Source organism: Dendrobates tinctorius, unplaced genomic scaffold (genome assembly GCF_039654945.1).
Source record: "Dendrobates tinctorius isolate UK_male_01 unplaced genomic scaffold, ASM3965494v1 ptg000070l, whole genome shotgun sequence".
In the NCBI taxonomy this organism is placed as follows: Eukaryota; Metazoa; Chordata; class Amphibia; order Anura; family Dendrobatidae; genus Dendrobates; species Dendrobates tinctorius.
In genome coordinates this window covers 65,511,326-65,529,154 of record NW_027361738.1, presented here as the reverse complement: position 1 = coordinate 65,529,154, position 17,829 = coordinate 65,511,326, and the positions used below count along the sequence as shown (strand labels likewise).

The window sequence follows — 17,829 nt, the reverse complement described above, 5'->3', positions numbered from 1 at the left end:
GGGGCCGGGAAGGCCCGGCGCAGAGAGAGAGGGGGGGCCGGGAAGGCCCGGCGCAGAGAGAGAGGGGGGGGGGGCCGGGAAGGCCCGGCGCAGAGAGAGAGGGGGGGGGGGCCGGGAAGGCCCGGCGCAGAGAGAGGGGGGGGCCGGGAAGGACCGGCGCAGAGAGAGAGGGGGGGCCGGGAAGGACCGGCGCAGAGAGAGGGGGGGGGCCGGGAAGGACCGGCGCAGAGAGAGGGGGGGGGCCGGGAAGGACCGGCGCAGAGAGAGGGGGGGGGCCGGGAAGGACCGGCGCAGAGAGAGGGGGGGGGCCGGGAAGGACCGGCGCAGAGAGAGGGGGGGGGCCGGGAAGGACCGGCGCAGAGAGAGGGGGGGGGCCGGGAAGGACCGGCGCAGAGAGAGGGGGGGGGCCGGGAAGGACCGGCGCAGAGAGAGGGGGGGGGCCGGGAAGGACCGGCGCAGAGAGAGGGGGGGGGCCGGGAAGGACCGGCGCAGAGAGAGGGGGAGGGCCGGGAAGGACCGGCGCAGAGAGAGGGGGGGGGCAGGGAAGGCCCGGCGCAGAGAGAGGGGGGGGGGGCCGGGAAGGCCCGGCGCAGAGAGAGGGGGGGGCCGGGAAGGCCCGGCGCAGAGAGATGGGGGGGGGGCCGGGAAGGCCCGGCGCAGAGAGAGGGGGGGGCCGGGAAGGCCCGGCGCAGAGAGAGGGGGGGGCCGGGAAGGCCCGGCGCAGAGAGAGGGGGGGGCCGGGAAGGCCCGGCGCAGAGAGAGGGGGGGCCGGGAAGGACCGGCGCAGAGAGAGGGGGGGGCCGGGAAGGCCCGGCGCAGAGAGAGGGGGGGGGGCAGGGAAGGACCGGCGCAGAGAGAGGGGGGGGGCAGGGAAGGACCGGCGCAGAGAGAGGGGGGGGGGCAGGGAAGGACCGGCGCAGAGAGAGGGGGAGGGCCGGGAAGGACCGGCGCAGAGAGAGGGGGGGGGGCAGGGAAGGCCCGGCGCAGAGAGAGGGGGGGGGGGGCCGGGAAGGCCCGGCGCAGAGAGAGGGGGGGGCCGGGAAGGCCCGGCGCAGAGAGATGGGGGGGGGGCCGGGAAGGCCCGGCGCAGAGAGAGGGGGGGGCCGGGAAGGCCCGGCGCAGAGAGAGGGGGGGGCCGGGAAGGCCCGGCGCAGAGAGAGGGGGGGGCCGGGAAGGCCCGGCGCAGAGAGAGGGGGGGCCGGGAAGGACCGGCGCAGAGAGAGGGGGGGGCCGGGAAGGCCCGGCGCAGAGAGAGGGGGGGGGCCGGGAAGGCCCGGCGCAGAGAGAGGGGGGGGGGGCAGGGAAGGACCGGCGCAGAGAGAGGGGGGGGGCAGGGAAGGACCGGCGCAGAGAGAGGGGGGGGGCAGGGAAGGACCGGCGCAGAGAGAGGGGGGGGCAGGGAAGGACCGGCGCAGAGAAAGGGGGGGGCAGGGAAGGACCGGCGCAGAGAAAGGGGGGGGCAGGGAAGGACCGGCGCAGAGAGAGGGGGGGGCAGGGAAGGACCGGCGCAGAGAGAGGGGGGGGGGGGGCCGGGAAGGACCGGCGCAGAGAGAGGGGGTGAGCTGTGATATCGCCTGCTTTCAACGATTGATCTCGTGTGATGATATTGTGTTGGGAGGACAGCGGTGGTCTACACTGAACACATTTCAGCCCATCAGTGGTCCAAACATCAAGCTTTCATTTATTTAGACATCACAAAAGGACCAAATATGTATAAAAGTAAAAACTTGACCTTAAGGACCGCTCATTTTAGTGCCGATATATTTTCTCCAGCATTTCAAAAACTTCCCATCCCAGCCCGTCCATGGCTTTCCCGGGGGTCGGGGCAGAGCGTTGGCAGGTACTAAGCAAATACTTAAACTATAAAGTGGAATCATTTTGGGTTATCTCCAGTATCAAGATTAAATTAACCCTTACTCATGGGTCAATTATTTCATAAAACGCTGGCTTTTTTAGCCATTCCAATGTTCTCATCTGTAATTTTGATCGCATGCTCGGCAAACTCTGGATACACCGGATCAGATTTCAATCAATTCCTCAGTCATTTACATTGATGCAGTGTCCAAAAGACGCCGGGCTACGGAGGTTACCGAATATTTGGTGAACACATAAGGTTGTAAAAGTATGGAGATGTAGTAAGTGTCCAGGAACCTCCGGTCTAGAAGGTCTCCTTTGAAGGTGCACCTGTGCTCGGCCAATTACTCGGCACTAATGGGATCTCATTATTTATACCAATTCGGAGGTCTCACTAGAAGCCATTTCTGGATAATTAGCATGGCTTCTTTCATCTGCGGCATGCTCGGTGTCAGACAGCAGTGGTGTCCAGAGCTTTCACCTTACATTACCATGGAGAGCCCCTGCTCATGGGCACAATTAGGCCCCGTTCTACAGACAGAACTTGCCCAATTGGGTATCTACAACACACAATACCTACATGGAAAACGGACGTCCAAAGGAGTCCGTGATGGGTTGAGCAGCTCAGGTTTAGTAATACAGAAAGACCCCTTTGTGATCAGGACCTTAAAGTGTTTCCCTTATATTACCCGGTGTAGGGGATTTTGTAGACCCTCTGGAAAAGGACAAGATGGCTTCTGACATGAAACCCCAAGTAGAACATTATTCACTGGGTTTTATGACCGGGGGTTTCTGGGACCCATCTTCATATTGTAAAGCGATGGAAAATTTGCCATCAATGCATAATCCATAGGGATCAGACTTCTGGGAACCTTCAATGCCCCCAAAAATGAAAGCGATGCAGCACTGGATTAGCTCCGCCATGCGCCATGTCTAAGCTTTCCCTAAAACAGCATGGAAATACAGCACTAGTCAGGTATATGGTGTTGTGCTGCAGGGGGGGGAAACAGGACCGGGGGATACAGTCCTGCAGTCCCTTCACATAAGTCAGACCTCCACTTACCATAACATGATGACATATCCTAGTGTTATTAGAAGACCCTCCGATGCTGCAACCCCTCTGACCAGCTGATCTCGGCTCTGATGAACGGTGTGGTGGTCACTGCTGGGGTTCTGCAGATATTCCAATAAGCATGGCGCTGATCCACACAGTCTATCAGTGGCTAATCATCATGTGAAGCGATGCTTAGCTACGCCACTGGTAGCATCCGGCCACCAAAACAAAAAACAGTCAATTACAGGGGGGTGTTGTGTTTCGGACCACCACGATCCGATATTGGTGAGCTACTCTCAAGAGAGGTCATCAATATCACTGTAGTGAACTCTCCCTTTAATGGTCTGGCTCCAACTTCCAACACCACCAGCAGTTTAAGGGAGCCCTTTATTTACCCAGACAGCACCACACCTACCATTCTGGTCATGCCTGGTACTGCAGGTCAAAGCAGCTCAGTCTGTGAATTTAGGCGCAACGACCATAGCGGCACTACGCCTGGGTAAGGCTACTTTCACACTTGAGTTTTTTTGCGCCGCGCACTGTGCGCAGTGCAAACGCATATAAAAAAACGCATCATGCGTTTGTGTGCGGTTTTGAGCATGTTTTTTTTTTTTTTTAAAAAAAACATGCTTTTTTGCGCTGACGTGCGCATTACCTATCCACACGAAAAACCTTTCCCTGTGACCCGTATGGGACTTTACTGTTTATTGCACACAGATACACATGTATGTTGCCGTGTGCATCCATATGTATGGCGTGCACAGGACCAGACTTGGTCACACGTAAATCCAGCACGGTCACAACTTCACTCCAAAATATCACCACAATTATCTGAAAGGCAACAACTCTCCGGCAGCGCCACATTCCCGAGATGCCGGACTATTCTTAACTGCTGCATTTCTGACATGGGTAACATGACGGATCCTCCGCGTCCCCATTAATAGGAATGCCATCTCCTGGTAAATAATATCCTATTACAGCCAGAGCCGCAAATACATTCACAAGTCCTCTCCAGGGGGGCAGAAAAGAGGGCGCCAATATAAACAGTGCAAACCTCATGGCCCCTGAGCGGTCCATGGCCCGGAGGTGCCGCTGCATGGTGACTCGGCGAGGTCCAGTAATAGTCACTCAAGAAGGATTCTGAAATGGATTATCAAAGTAAGTACACCAGCCTTTTCTGGTTTAGGACACCTATTAAATGTATACAGTTTGTAATGTGCAGTCTGGTGACCTTTTCACATAAAAAAAAAAAAAAAAAAGAATGCAACATGCCAGGTGTGTGGGAAAAACGGAGGCACGTGGAAATACCAATGGGTACGTGGGCCGTGCTATGTACCTAATCATTCTCCCAATTAAAATCTACATGGAAGAGTTGGATACAACCAAGCTCCATAGAGATGCCGGTGAGTCACGGTAAAATAGGACATTACCACGACCTCAAAGTTTCACTACAAGAAGAAAAGTTCACCACCTTGGCCATAATTAGACGCTGTCACAAGCAGTCAGTAGATGGCTTGAATATCTGCTTTAAATTCTTTACATGGTACAATTTATAGCTGTGGATTTTGTCATTTTAGAAATTAGTGGGAACATACTGAAAATGGTCCAAAAAAAAAAAAAAAAGTCAATGCGTGATGCGCAAGTGATTAGAAAGATACAGCTGCATGTACCTAAACGTCCACTAGATGGCGCTTTATTCCAAATAATAAAACCAAGTGTTTCAAAAGTAAAAAAAAAAAAAAAAAAAAAGCAAGCACGTGATTGGATGCAATATACCAGTCCTATTCCAGTCATCACAGAATATGTAGTCGACCGTAGAGTAGATCTATATTCTGCAAAAGTGTCTGTGCAATATACACCATTAGAGTAAGTCAAAGCTCAGCAGTGACCACCACAATGGTAAATGCAACCCCATCAAACAGCCCCCTGTATCCCAGCAGCCTGTGACACTTTTTTTTTTTTTTGAGGTCTGATGGCCAGTCATAAGAAATCTAGTCTGGAAGTCATATGCAAACAGATGAGAAGTGCACTGGGGGCGTGTCAATACACCTGGACTGCTTCTTCCACACCCCCTATACACTGCCTGCCTAATTTGCATACGACTTCTACACGCGATCTCAAGATTTTCTGAGAAAGAAAAATGCAATATTTTTTGATGGCAGGACAAGTGGCTTCACAGCAGCCGTACCACTGCTGCCACATGTGACAACGTGCGGTCAGGTCCGCCCCGTTATATAAACGACCGTATTTAATTTAGAGGGGTTGCACTACTGGACAGATCCCACTTATTCACTTCTATAAAAATAAAAATCGATACTCTACTACCATAGCGGCGATGTAACAGAACAGCAATGCTGCTGGTGCTGACAAAACTCTTAAAGGCTGCAGCCGATCAGCGGCCGCTGACTGGCTGCAGCGGTCCCATGACACAAAAATATCACACGACCCACCAGAAATAGCAGAATCAACATGGAGGGTGAATATCCATCGCTTTCATTTCCTATGGGTCCCAGAAATGATTACGCAGGGGGGGGGGGGTGCCCAAAGATGGATTTTTATCATGGTCCCCCAGGACTTTACATCAGAATGGCCGTGAATGAAGAGATGCTGCTGACAAACGAGCGGGAGCGCCATGACACACACCGACCCCAAGGACAGACACGGTGATGACAGGAAACGTCTCTCCTGAACCAAATCATGGGTGTCATCCCAGTCATCAGAGGAGAAGATGAGGGTCATGACCGCATCACCGTCACTCATTCCCTTACTGCTATTATGAAGGGAATGCAGAGGGCTTGTCAGAAAAAGCACCGAGTCACAGGTGGCCACACACTACAGCCGCGATCACAACACCGCCGGGGGCTTCACAAAGATGGACAGAAGATTACAGTAGTGATATTAGGATGCACTAGCACTCCTCAAAAATGGTGTAACTCCTGAAAACCCAGAGCCGTCCCTTCAATTCCACCAATCCATATTGATGAAAAGCCACCTTAATGATGAATGTGAAAACGCACACGATCACCACAAGGAAAATAAAGTCTAATCTCCACTTGACACAGGGGTGAAGAACCTCTAGACCATGAGAATGCTCAGTGGTGTATAAAATGTATATCACAGACAGTGGGAGTGCCGCATAGACACCAGTCTCGGCGGTGTCTCCCACGTGCCGCATAGACACCAGTCTCGGCGGTGTCACCCACGTGCCGCATAGACACCAGTCTCGGCGGTGTCACCCACGTGCCGCATAGACACCAGTCTCGGCGGTGTCACCCACGTGCCGCATAGACACCAGTCTCGGCGGTGTCACCCACGTGCCGCATAGACACCAGTCTCGGCGGTGTCACCCACGTGCCGCATAGACACCAGTCTCGGCGGTGTCACCCACGTGCCGCATAGACACCAGTCTCGGCGGTGTCACCCACGTGCCGCATAGACACCAGTCTCGGCGGTGTCACCCACGTGCCGCATAGACACCAGTCTCGGCGGTGTCACCCACGTGCCGCATAGACACCAGTCTCGGCGGTGTCACCCACGTGCCGCATAGACACCAGTCTCGGCGGTGTCTCCCACGTGCCGCATAGACACCAGTCTCGGCGGTGTCTCCCACGTGCCGCATAGACACCAGTCTCGGCGGTGTCACCCACGTGCCGCATAGACACCAGTCTCGGCGGTGTCTCCCACGTGCCGCATAGACACCAGTCTCGGCGGTGTCTCCCACGTGCCGCATAGACACCAGTCTCGGCGGTGTCTCCCACGTGCCGCATAGACACCAGTCTCGGCGGTGTCTCCCACGTGCCGCATAGACACCAGTCTCGGGGGTGTCTCCCACGTGCCGCATAGACACCAGTCTCGGGGGTGTCTCCCACGTGACGCATAGACACCAGTCTCGGGGGTGTCTCCCACGTGACGCATAGACACCAGTCTCGGGGGTGTCTCCCACGTGACGCATAGACACCAGTCTCGGGGGTGTCTCCCACGTGACGCATAGACACCAGTCTCGGGGGTGTCTCCCACGTGACGCATAGACACCAGTCTCGGGGGTGTCTCCCACGTGACGCATAGACACCAGTCTCGGGGGTGTCTCCCACGTGACGCATAGACACCAGTCTCGGGGGTGTCTCCCACGTGACGCATAGACACCAGTCTCGGGGGTGTCTCCCACGTGACGCATAGACACCAGTCTCGGGGGTGTCTCCCACGTGACGCATAGACACCAGTCTCGGGGGTGTCTCCCACGTGACGCATAGACACCAGTCTCGGGGGTGTCTCCCACGTGACGCATAGACACCAGTCTCGGGGGTGTCTCCCACGTGACGCATAGACACCAGTCTCGGGGGTGTCTCCCACGTGACGCATAGACACCAGTCTCGGGGGTGTCTCCCACGTGACGCATAGACACCAGTCTCGGGGGTGTCTCCCACGTGACGTATAGACACCAGTCTCGGGGGTGTCTCCCACGTGACGTATAGACACCAGTCTCGGGGGTGTCTCCCACGTGACGTATAGACACCAGTCTCGGGGGTGTCTCCCACGTGACGTATAGACACCAGTCTCGGGGGTGTCTCCCACGTGACGTATAGACACCAGTCTCGGGGGTGTCTCCCACGTGACGTATAGACACCAGTCTCGGGGGTGTCTCCCACGTGACGTATAGACACCAGTCTCGGGGGTGTCTCCCACGTGACGTATAGACACCAGTCTCGGGGGTGTCTCCCACGTGACGTATAGACACCAGTCTCGGGGGTGTCTCCCACGTGACGTATAGACATCAGTCTCGGGGTGTCTCCCATGTGATGTATAGACACCAGTCTCGGTGTCTCCCACGTGATGTATAGACACCAGTCTCGGTGTCTCCCACGTGATGTATAGACAGCCGACCTGCCACTGCTTCAGTTCTATGTTATGCTAGTAATGATGAATTTCCTACTGTGAGTATACATACAGTGTAAGATTCATCTGTATTCGGTACAACCTACTGCTGCAAGTTCTTTACAAAATAAATTGCAGAGTCGAATGCGCTCCAGGTCGACGCCAACCTGGAAAAGCCGCTACGAGTAGCATCAACAATACCACCCATCACCGCAGCAGCAAAGTGAAGCAGCTCCAGCTGTCACATTCGGGGCGAGTTAAATGATTGACCAAATATAGCTGGATCCTTTATAAGCAGATTTTGTACGTCCCCTGAAGGAAGGCATAAATAGCCCTTGGCAGAAAAGGTTCTCTACCTTTGTTTTAGCAGGAGGCCATTAGTGAGCAAATGTTGAGCTGAATAATTTTCATGTATACATGCTCCATTTTTCTAGAGCAGCACTCCATATCCCCTGCATGGACAGGAATGAAAAGGAGTTTCCTCGGAAAGACGATAATTACTAATGTGCAGCATAGACTTATTTTCTGATTACTGAGGGTCCCAACGCCTCTGCAGCTGAGGTGGAGTGCCAAGATCACACATGGCCACTGCTGCTCCATTCATTGTGTATGGGAGACCGAGCCATGCGCAGCGCTCAGCAGCCCTATAGACAGTGAATAAAGTGCAAGCTGCGCATGCGACCACGGCGCTGATCAGGACTGGGCTGCAAAGCTGGCTTTTTGTTGTTCCAGTGCCATGTGCGGGGGGGGTCCCAGTGATAAGTAAATTATTCTCCATCCTATAAATAAGGAAATCTCAAGGTTAGAGGTCAGACCTCCACCCAAATTATGGCATATCCTAGGAACGCTCTTATCAGAAAATCCATTAACGGGATCGATCAGCACCATTATTACTGCATTAGTAGAAAGTAGTCCTAATTAATCGGACAGGTGCATAATACTTGGCAATTGTGCAAGCATCTGATGCAGAAGTCAGTGACGCTAGACAAACCCTTTAATGATCTTCTTTGCGGTTCTCCTGGGGTCAGTCTCCCACTGACCTTAATATGGGATCACCTTATGAGAAGGGATTCCCACCACAATCCGAGGGTCCTGAGCTGCACCCCGGTCCGTCTCGCACTGACCCACATACCCTCCTCCACGTACGCAGCTCGTGCCCTACAGTCAGACCTCCAGCTTCCACCCCGCACAGCAGAATGTGACCGCCGTCTATTGTTCTGCACTTATAAGACCGTAGCTAAAGGATAAAAACAAACACGACGTTGTCTAAGGACCCGACGCTCTATAAGGAATTCACATAAACGGCAGATGCTTTCAGACCTTTAAGTGGGATTTTCCTTGTATAAACATAACCCCCCCAAAGAGGACAGGAAAGAACAAAAGATGGGGACGCTGGAAGAGGCGCCCCGAGCCAAAAGCCTCTTCAGTGAATATCCTACACAAACAGGAGCTGTCAGCGGGCTCACACCGCCGTCATGGCTGCCTGCGCATTCCCCATCAGCACTGCAAAAACAGAAGAATGCAGGCGTTTCCGCAAACACCACTGTGATGAGCAGATTCACGGCACGGATTATCCCTTTTCATCTTCGTAAATGGCCCCGCTTAGTCCACAATTCCCCCCCCCCCCCCCCCCCCCCCAAGTGGTTCAAGACCAGGCCTTCTACCCCCCATTCACAGCCAGGTATGTTCCATGTTGATGCCTACTTTATTAATTTTTTTAAAAAATTTTTTTTTTTTTAACTGCCACAAAGGATAACTAAAAAAACATTCCAATTTGTGTTTCCCATTACAGAATTATTTCTGAATAGATATGCAGAGTATTCGGTTTTGGTTTTTTTTCAGACTGAGGAAGACTAGAGAATGCGCTTCGGACTGGTGGTGGCTTTTTATGGTGTTTCATTTATTTTGTTCCTTGATTTTTCTCATTTTACACACCATGTGCACCCCTATAAGATCATAAAAGGATCTTTAAAAGGGGGCATTTTTAACATTTAAAATACATTATTATTGCAGATTTCCCCTGTAACTAGGTCTGGTATATTCGCCCCAGTTGCAGGACAAATTCAGGTTTTTGTGCTCTGTCACATCACACGATTCCTGGGACCAGAGAGGAGAACGCTTTACAACACTTTCTAATCTGTGTACACAGTGATCCCTTAGCACAGTGTGTACCAGTAATCAGGAAGGCAGAGATGGTAATAGACCATCCCGCCTTCTATATGGAGAGACTGCTGGTCTCGGACAGCCGGCTCCTGCAGCTGCAAGGGCTCAAGGCTCTGAAATGACATTCTAAGACATCCCAGCAGTGTTCCATGTGGACCTTCCTGACAGGTCATGTCATTTAGCAGTACGCGAGCAGTTGAGAGATTTAAAGTCACGAACGTAGTAATACAGACAGGCAAATGGAAGATTAACTCACCTCCACGGGTTCCATTTTCTTCATCCTGTAAGACATAAGATCAGAAGACAAATCAGCATTTATAACGAAATGGACATAGAGCTCTAGTGTGTAATAAGTAATACGGTCACATCTGGGAGCAGGGCACAGGGGCGATCGGGTGTCTGTGGGTCATTCACCCACCTTCTGCACTGGACAAATAGGATCTATGCTTTCTCGCTCTATATACAGGGTATTTTTTCCTCATATTATCTTTATGAGGATGGAGAGTTTGGGTCAAGAAACCTGGTCTGGACGTCAAGACTGAATGAATGTCGGCAGTGTAAACCTGGTCTTAAGAACATTTATTTTTACTACAAAACAGCGCCACACTTTTCCATAGGTTGTGTGGGGTATTGCATTGTATTCTTATTCATAGTAATAGGAATCAATTGTAATATCAGATATAGGATATAGCCTGTGGAAAGGGGTGGCACCGTTTTGGTTCTCGCCAGGGACTGAACGAAAATGAAGCACACGCCATGACAAAATGAGCAGGTATGACCTAACTACCGTATTTTTCGGACTATAAGACGCTCCGGACCATAAGACGCACCCCAAATTTTCAGAAGGAAAATAGGGGGAAAAAAAGTGTCAAATGGGGATCCGTCTTACAGTCCAAATTCAGCTCACCAGTGAAGGTGGTCCATGTTGGTGCGGTGGCCTTCGGGAAACCCTATCCCAGGCTCATGCGGTGGCTGTTCTCTGTGGGGTGGCAGCAGCGGCTCTCTGTGCTGCGTGAGGGGCTCCGCAGGCATTTCATCAAAGCCCCCGCAGCTCCATCGTTGCGACGCAGAGGCCTCCGGAGAGATTGATGCCGGAGGCCTCCGGAAAGATGGCCGCCGGGGGTGGCGCATGCTCAGATTCAGATCTCAGCAACGAGATTTGAATCTGAGCATGCAGTGCCCCCAGCGGCCATCTTTCCTGAGCCAAACGCGTCGCAGCAAAGGAGGTGCGGGGGCTTCCGGCTTTGACGAAATGCCGAAGGCCCCCATGCAGCAAAGAGCCCTGGTGCCGCCACACCACAGAGCCCTGCCACCCCGCACAGAGCCCAGACACCCCACAGAGCACACCGCAGGGCCCCGACACCACCACACCACAGCTACCATCACACCAGCCTGGGAACGGAGGTTGCATTGGGACCGCCGCCACAGGATTTGTAAGTATATTGCGACCATAAGACGCACCCCCCATTTTCTCCCAAAATTTTTTGGGGAAAAAGTGCATCTTATGGTCCAAAAAATCCAGTATATAAAGTGCTTTTTGGACAGGATGACGGCGCAGTTTTTATTGCGGAAAAAAAAAATTTTGATACACGTCATCAACAACACCACACTGGTGACAGTTTACATGCTGAAAAGGACACGACAGGTTCCCTTTAAACTACAATGATGCTTTCTGATCTTTACAGAAAAGACTTCAGCAGTCTCATTATCATCACAGACAGCTAACACCTTTATATACAACAGATGACAGGATCCGCGATTCCAAGAAGCCGTTACAGCTCACTCACAATGACCTCTGCCCAGATCAAAGAACGCCCAGTTTATACGTCAAGACAATGTCCAGGCCGGTCTATTGCCATTTAGAACAGGTTTAGAACAGGAAGAACAAACCCAATATAAGGCCCAGTAGTCACAGCATGAAAATCTCAAGATTTGTTGTTTTTTTTTAAATTTTTTTTTATTTAGACACTGTATATGAAAAATTCTTTGAAAAAAATAGAAGAAAAAAATAAAGAACCACACCAAATCATCAATTAGCATCAAAGCCTTAAAAATAATAGATCACTTTCTGAGGACAACCCCTTTGGCTGGTCTGTGCACATCATCTAAGGCTATGTTCACATGTTGTGTTTCTTTTCCCAGCAGGCAAAACCTGCTCTCTTGGCAGTAAAGAAGCCACTTACAAAAAGCAGGTTTCACTGAGTTTTTCTGGTTTCTTGTGCATATTGGTAAAGCCTGGTGCAACTTCCTTAGGTTTTTACACCAAAAACACAGCAAAACCGGATACCTGCGTTTTTTGCTGCATTTTTGCACTTACCCATTGTTTCCTGGGTGAAAAAAAACGCTGCTTAAAATTTGCATAACAAAAGCAAAAACTGCAGCAAAAATGCAGCGTATGAACATAGCCTAATGGAATATATATAGGAATGAGAAAAAAAAAAAACCCCTTCCTAGGGCGCTGAGGCGGCTCTGTGCCCGGCAGACGCACAGCCACGGAGGCGGCTCTGTGCCCGGCAGACGCACAGCCACGGAGGCGGCTCTGTGCCCGGCAGACGCACAGCCACGGAGGCGGCTCTGTGCCCGGCAGACGCACAGCCACGGAGGCGGCTCTGTGCCCGGCAGACGCACAGCCACGGAGGCGGCTCTGTGCCCGGCAGACGCACAGCCACGGAGGCGGCTCTGTGCCCGGCAGACGCACTGCCACGGAGGCGGCTCTGTGCCCGGCAGACGCACTGCCACGGAGGCGGCTCTGTGCCCGGCAGATGCACTGCCACGGAGGCGGCTCTGTGCCCGGCAGACGCACTGCCACGGAGGCGGCTCTGTGCCCGGCAGACGCACTGCCACGGAGGCGGCTCTGTGCCCGGCAGACGCACTGCCACGGAGGCGGCTCTGTGCCCGGCAGACGCACTGCCACGGAGGCGGCTCTGTGCCCGGCAGACGCACTGCCACGGAGGCGGCTCTGTGCCCGGCAGACGCACTGCCACGGAGGCGGCTCTGTGCCCGGCAGACGCAATGCCACGGAGGAGGCTCTGTGCCCGGCAGACGCAATGCCACGGAGGAGGCTCTGTGCCCGGCAGACGCAATGCCACGGAGGAGGCTCTGTGCCCGGCAGACGCAATGCCACGGAGGAGGCTCTGTGCCCGGCAGACGCAATGCCACGGAGGAGGATCTGTGCCCGGCAGACGCAATGCCACGGAGGAGGATCTGTGCCCGGCAGACGCAATGCCACGGAGGAGGATCTGTGCCCGGCAGACGCAATGCCACAGAGGAGGATCTGTGCCCGGCAGACGCAATGCCACAGAGGAGGATCTGTGCCCGGCAGACGCAATGCCACGGAGGAGGATCTGTGCCCGGCAGACGCAATGCCACGGAGGAAGATCTGTGCCCAGCAGACGCAATGCCACGGAGGAGGATCTGTGCCCGGCAGACAATGCCACAGAGGAGGATCTGCTCCCGGCAGACAATGCCACAGAGGATGATCTGCGCCCTGCAGACAATGCCACAGAGGAGGATCTGTGCCCGGCAGACAATGCCACAGAGGAGGATCTGCGCCCGGCAGACAATGCCACAGAGGAGGATCTGTGCCCGGCAGACGCTCTCATGTTTATTTCCCAGATGACCGGAGACTTCAGCAGTAAAAACAAGGAGCTTTTCATAGTTCTTAAGGAATGACACCAAAAAGCAGCAGCTGACAAAGGAATCCGCAGAAGGCGAAGGAAAAATAAAAGTCCTTGGCAGCGCGGCCAAGTTCCAAACAGGAAGAGATTATCACTGGTAAGATGGGTGTATACACAGAGCCGAGTGGGATCCGCTGGATGTCCGAGTGGAAGCTTACACTACTGAAGGAGCGCGGATCTCCGCGAAATCTCCATCTACAGTACAATACGAGGCTTTCCTGCCGCAGGATGTGGTCCGGAGCACACGTCTACGGCTCGCAGAGGGAAAACAAGCCAGGAAGTTTATCGTCAAGAGTTCAGTCAACGTTTGGCAGGCAGAACCAAGGAGGCATTCCCCCGGCGTCGCGCGAAAACACACAAGCACCCCATGGATCTCTACTAGACGACACAAAGTTTTAGATCTTCTGACTTGGGAGTAGAAAAAGCCTGTGCTTTCCTTCTCCCCCTGAAATAGCGCCACTCTGATTTACAGGTGATGCCTGGTACTGCAGCCATACGAGAAATGCCCTATATACGAGCATGAATCAGTTTCTGGGAAAAAATAAAAATAAAATCCCTTTTTCGGTCACAAGCCAATTAACTGGGGGATTCACCTTTTTGGCAAAACAGCTAATTAAAATCCAGACCAGCACAGCGCCATACATTGTATGGTGGCCATTCTCCGGTACTGCAGCTCAGCTACCATTGAAAAGAATGATCTGGGCTGCAGTACCTAGGAACGGCCACTACATGGTGTATGGAGTTGTGCCGTTCAGGATTAGTTTGATCGGTGGGGGGGGGGGATGAGATTCAAATCCCCACCAATCTGACACTTCAAACTTGTCCTAAAGGTTAGGGCATCACTCTCGTAAGCCTGGGAAACCCCTTTAAATGTACACAGACAGAGCATTTTAAATTCATTTTCCCTTAAGACTAAATTTAACAGTTGAGCGAGATTGGGGGGGGGGGGTCCAATGAGATACTATAAGCCCCCTTGCACACCTATCAGCTTTACCACCAGTGATAGCCCCTACTACAAGTGATGTAACATCTATAGAATAAGGCTGTCCACCCCTGCAACTGTACGGCCATTGGTGTCCGATAATGCCATCGCTTCAGGTACGGAAGAGCTGGAGTGAAGTGCAGAAGGGATTGCAGTTTTTATCATTTTTCCCCCCATGGGGAGCTTTTAATTATTCAAAATAGTGGTGTCCCTTTAAAATAGCGGCGATCAGTAATAACAGGATCTGAGCAAACAACGAAATTCCACTGTACTGGACGACAGCGCTTTCTGCACCACAACGTCGGATAACATCGTGCACAGTATGTGATACATGCCTGACAATGCATAGTGGAATATATTCGGTAGCTCCCAATACTGTCCTAATGTTAAAAAAACATTCTTCATAACGGCTAAAAAAAATGTTTATTAATATACGTTAAAAGTGAATGATTTTCAACATGATCATAAAAACACAAACAGGGTAACAGATACAAAAAAGGTGGGTAATCCTGGATAAGGACATGTACACACCGAATATTAATGGTAATATATGCGGACAAGCACAAGGTATAATGTAAGATATAACATAACATTATAAATATAATAAAGCAGCCCTGTTCATGAATAAAGATAACCGTATCACAAGTTCTATACAAAATGCATGAAACAGGCAATAGTTGAAAACTTCAGTTTTAGGCTCTGTTCATATCAGCGGTAGGAAATCTTTCTACTCGCGTCAATGGGGGTCTCGTCACGAAAATCTATTGAACTTTGTATTTTATGCTTTATTCCCATCCCATTTTTAACATCTGTCTGCTGTAACTGTAATCCAATCAAGACAGCCATGATGGGTCATCTAACACGGAAGGCTTTCCATTTAGGATTTGACCCTATACAGATTGTCCAGGATTAGAAAAAAAACATAGCCTGTTCTTTTAACCTCTTAAGGTCCTGTAAATTTTCTTATTCTATATTTAATTACCAACATGGAAAACACTAGCAACATGAGCAGCCTACTGGATACCATTGTGGTTCCCAGTGATTGCATTGTGAGATCCAAACTACCACATAATGCCACTTTTTATCATGTGGTGACAAAATGGTTTAAAATAAAAGGAGCTGAGCTGCAACACCACAAAAACCTATGGTCAAGAATGGCGTTGTGGCCGAGTGGGAAGCAGCCATATTTTTCTAATCCTGGACAACCCTTTAGCAACCGCCCATACGCATTAAAATGGCAGTCGTTAAGGGGCTTTATTATGGTTCCACAGTTTAAAAACAGCCATCAGGAATACGTGAAGAAAAAAAACTATATAAATCTGTTATAGCTATAATCGCACTGATCCGAAGAATAAAGTCGTCTTATCACTTATATCGCACAGTGAACAACACAAAAATAATTAGGATTGTTCTTGTACTGCTATTTGTTCATTCTGCCTCCCACAAATCAGAACAAGGCTCTGCTCACATTTATCCTGCGCTCTCCGCTGAGCATTTACGTTAGTGTTTGAGTAAGTTTCCCAAAACCGCGATTCAGACAAAACCCCGATGGAACCACTCACTTATGAGGCTGATGGAGTCACTTTGGTCACATCATTTTAGGTGTCTTTTCAGAGCACAAGTGTAGATAACAGTTCTGTGAATGGCTACCACCGGAGCAGACGCTAAATGAAGTTTAAAGCTTCTACATTTGCCCCTAGTAAGTGGTTCTGTTGGGGGTTTCATTTGAATCACATTTTTGTGAGATTACATAGAATCCCTGAGGTAAGTGCTCAGCATATAACACAAAGAGGACATCCAGCCTTATTCCGGAAGCGATCGAAAAATATTATGTACACCAAAATGTTAGATAAAAACTTTAATTTATCCTGCACAAAACAAGTCCCCACTGAAGTGCGTCATTTGTCACAAACTACAGAGGGTTCCCACAATACAGGTAGAGAAGAGACTCTGGAAAAGCGACATGGCTCCTGCCCCCTCAAAATCAAGTGAAATCATGACTCCCAAATCTAAATGCCATCCTCCTTCAGAGCCCCACCATGGATGTTACAAAATAATCACTGCAGCCGTAAATGAAGTCACTGAGGTGCAATTTCTGCAATGGGGTCACTTGTGGGGGACTTCTGCTGTTTTGGCAGCTAAAGGAGTTCCACAAATGCGACAAGTCATTCACAATCAATTCCAGAAAAATTTACGCTTTACTAGGATAACCCTTTCTTGACCTAAATATTTGGTCCTGATAAAATAAAAAACCTATACTCGCCTGCCGTGCAGGCGCCGTTCCCACGGCGGCGGCACTTGCTCTTCCTGGGGCTCCCGTACAGTTGTTGTGACACATGACCCCGGCACGCAATCAGATCCGGCGTCATTGTCCCCGCCTTCGGACAAATCGAACATGAAGAGGAAGTCCGGGCTGTCACTGATCTCACTTCCTCTTTCTGCTCAATTCACAAGGAGGCGGGGACAGTGATCCCAGCTCTGATTGGGCGCCGGGGTCACGTGTCACAAGAACAGCACGGGAGCCCCGGGGAGAGCGAGTGCAGACACCGCGGGAACGACTCCGACACAGGAGGTGACTATAAGCTTTATTATTTTTGCGAAGGGCAAAGCGAGGGATATGAGGAAAAAGTCCCAAGTAATGGACAACTTCAAGGTTAAAATTGGATCGGTCACAAAGGGGTTAACCAATAGTCTACATAGGGTCAAGTAAAAAAAAAAAAAAAATCGGAAACCATAATTGTTAAATTAGAGACAATCACAGATTATATATTATATTTATTGACATATCTGGCTTCTTCCGCAGTTTGTCAGCTGGCTCTGAATGAACCAACTGAGAATCCATCAAGTAAGCTCGCGACGAAGTTTGCACCAGCAAAGTGAATGAGATTCCTCAAGTCTCATGCACACGTTGCTTTTTTTTTTTCTTGCAGATTTAAAATTTGCCGCATGTTCACTCTTTAGCAATTTCTGCTGCGGGAAAAAATCTGCAAGAGAAAGGCATGAAAACAAAAAAACAAACGTGTTTAAGAATTTCCTGCCAAGAGATAGAAATTTCTGCTACAAATCCTTAACGTGTGCACGTACCCAGACACCATAGAAGGCAAAAATGGTGCAATATTTTACAAAATCCAAGTGCAAAAATGACTTAACTAGTGTTGAGCGATACCGTCCGATACTTAAAAGTATCGGATCGGAATGGATCGGCCGATCTAAAAAAAATATCGGGT

General features: G+C 51.0%; 1 protein-coding gene across 6 annotated transcripts in view; it reads right to left on the bottom strand.

Annotated features, from left to right (window-relative positions):
* Window positions 1-17,829, bottom strand: part of ARHGAP21 (Rho GTPase activating protein 21) — a 165,370-nt gene that overhangs the window by 80,728 nt on the left and 66,813 nt on the right. For all 6 annotated transcript variants that reach the window (XM_073581785.1, XM_073581781.1, XM_073581782.1 and 3 more), the window contains exon 3: window positions 10,200-10,224. In XM_073581785.1, coding sequence (XP_073437886.1) covers window positions 10,200-10,224 — 25 coding nt within the window. The remainder of the gene's footprint in view (window positions 1-10,199; window positions 10,225-17,829) is intronic.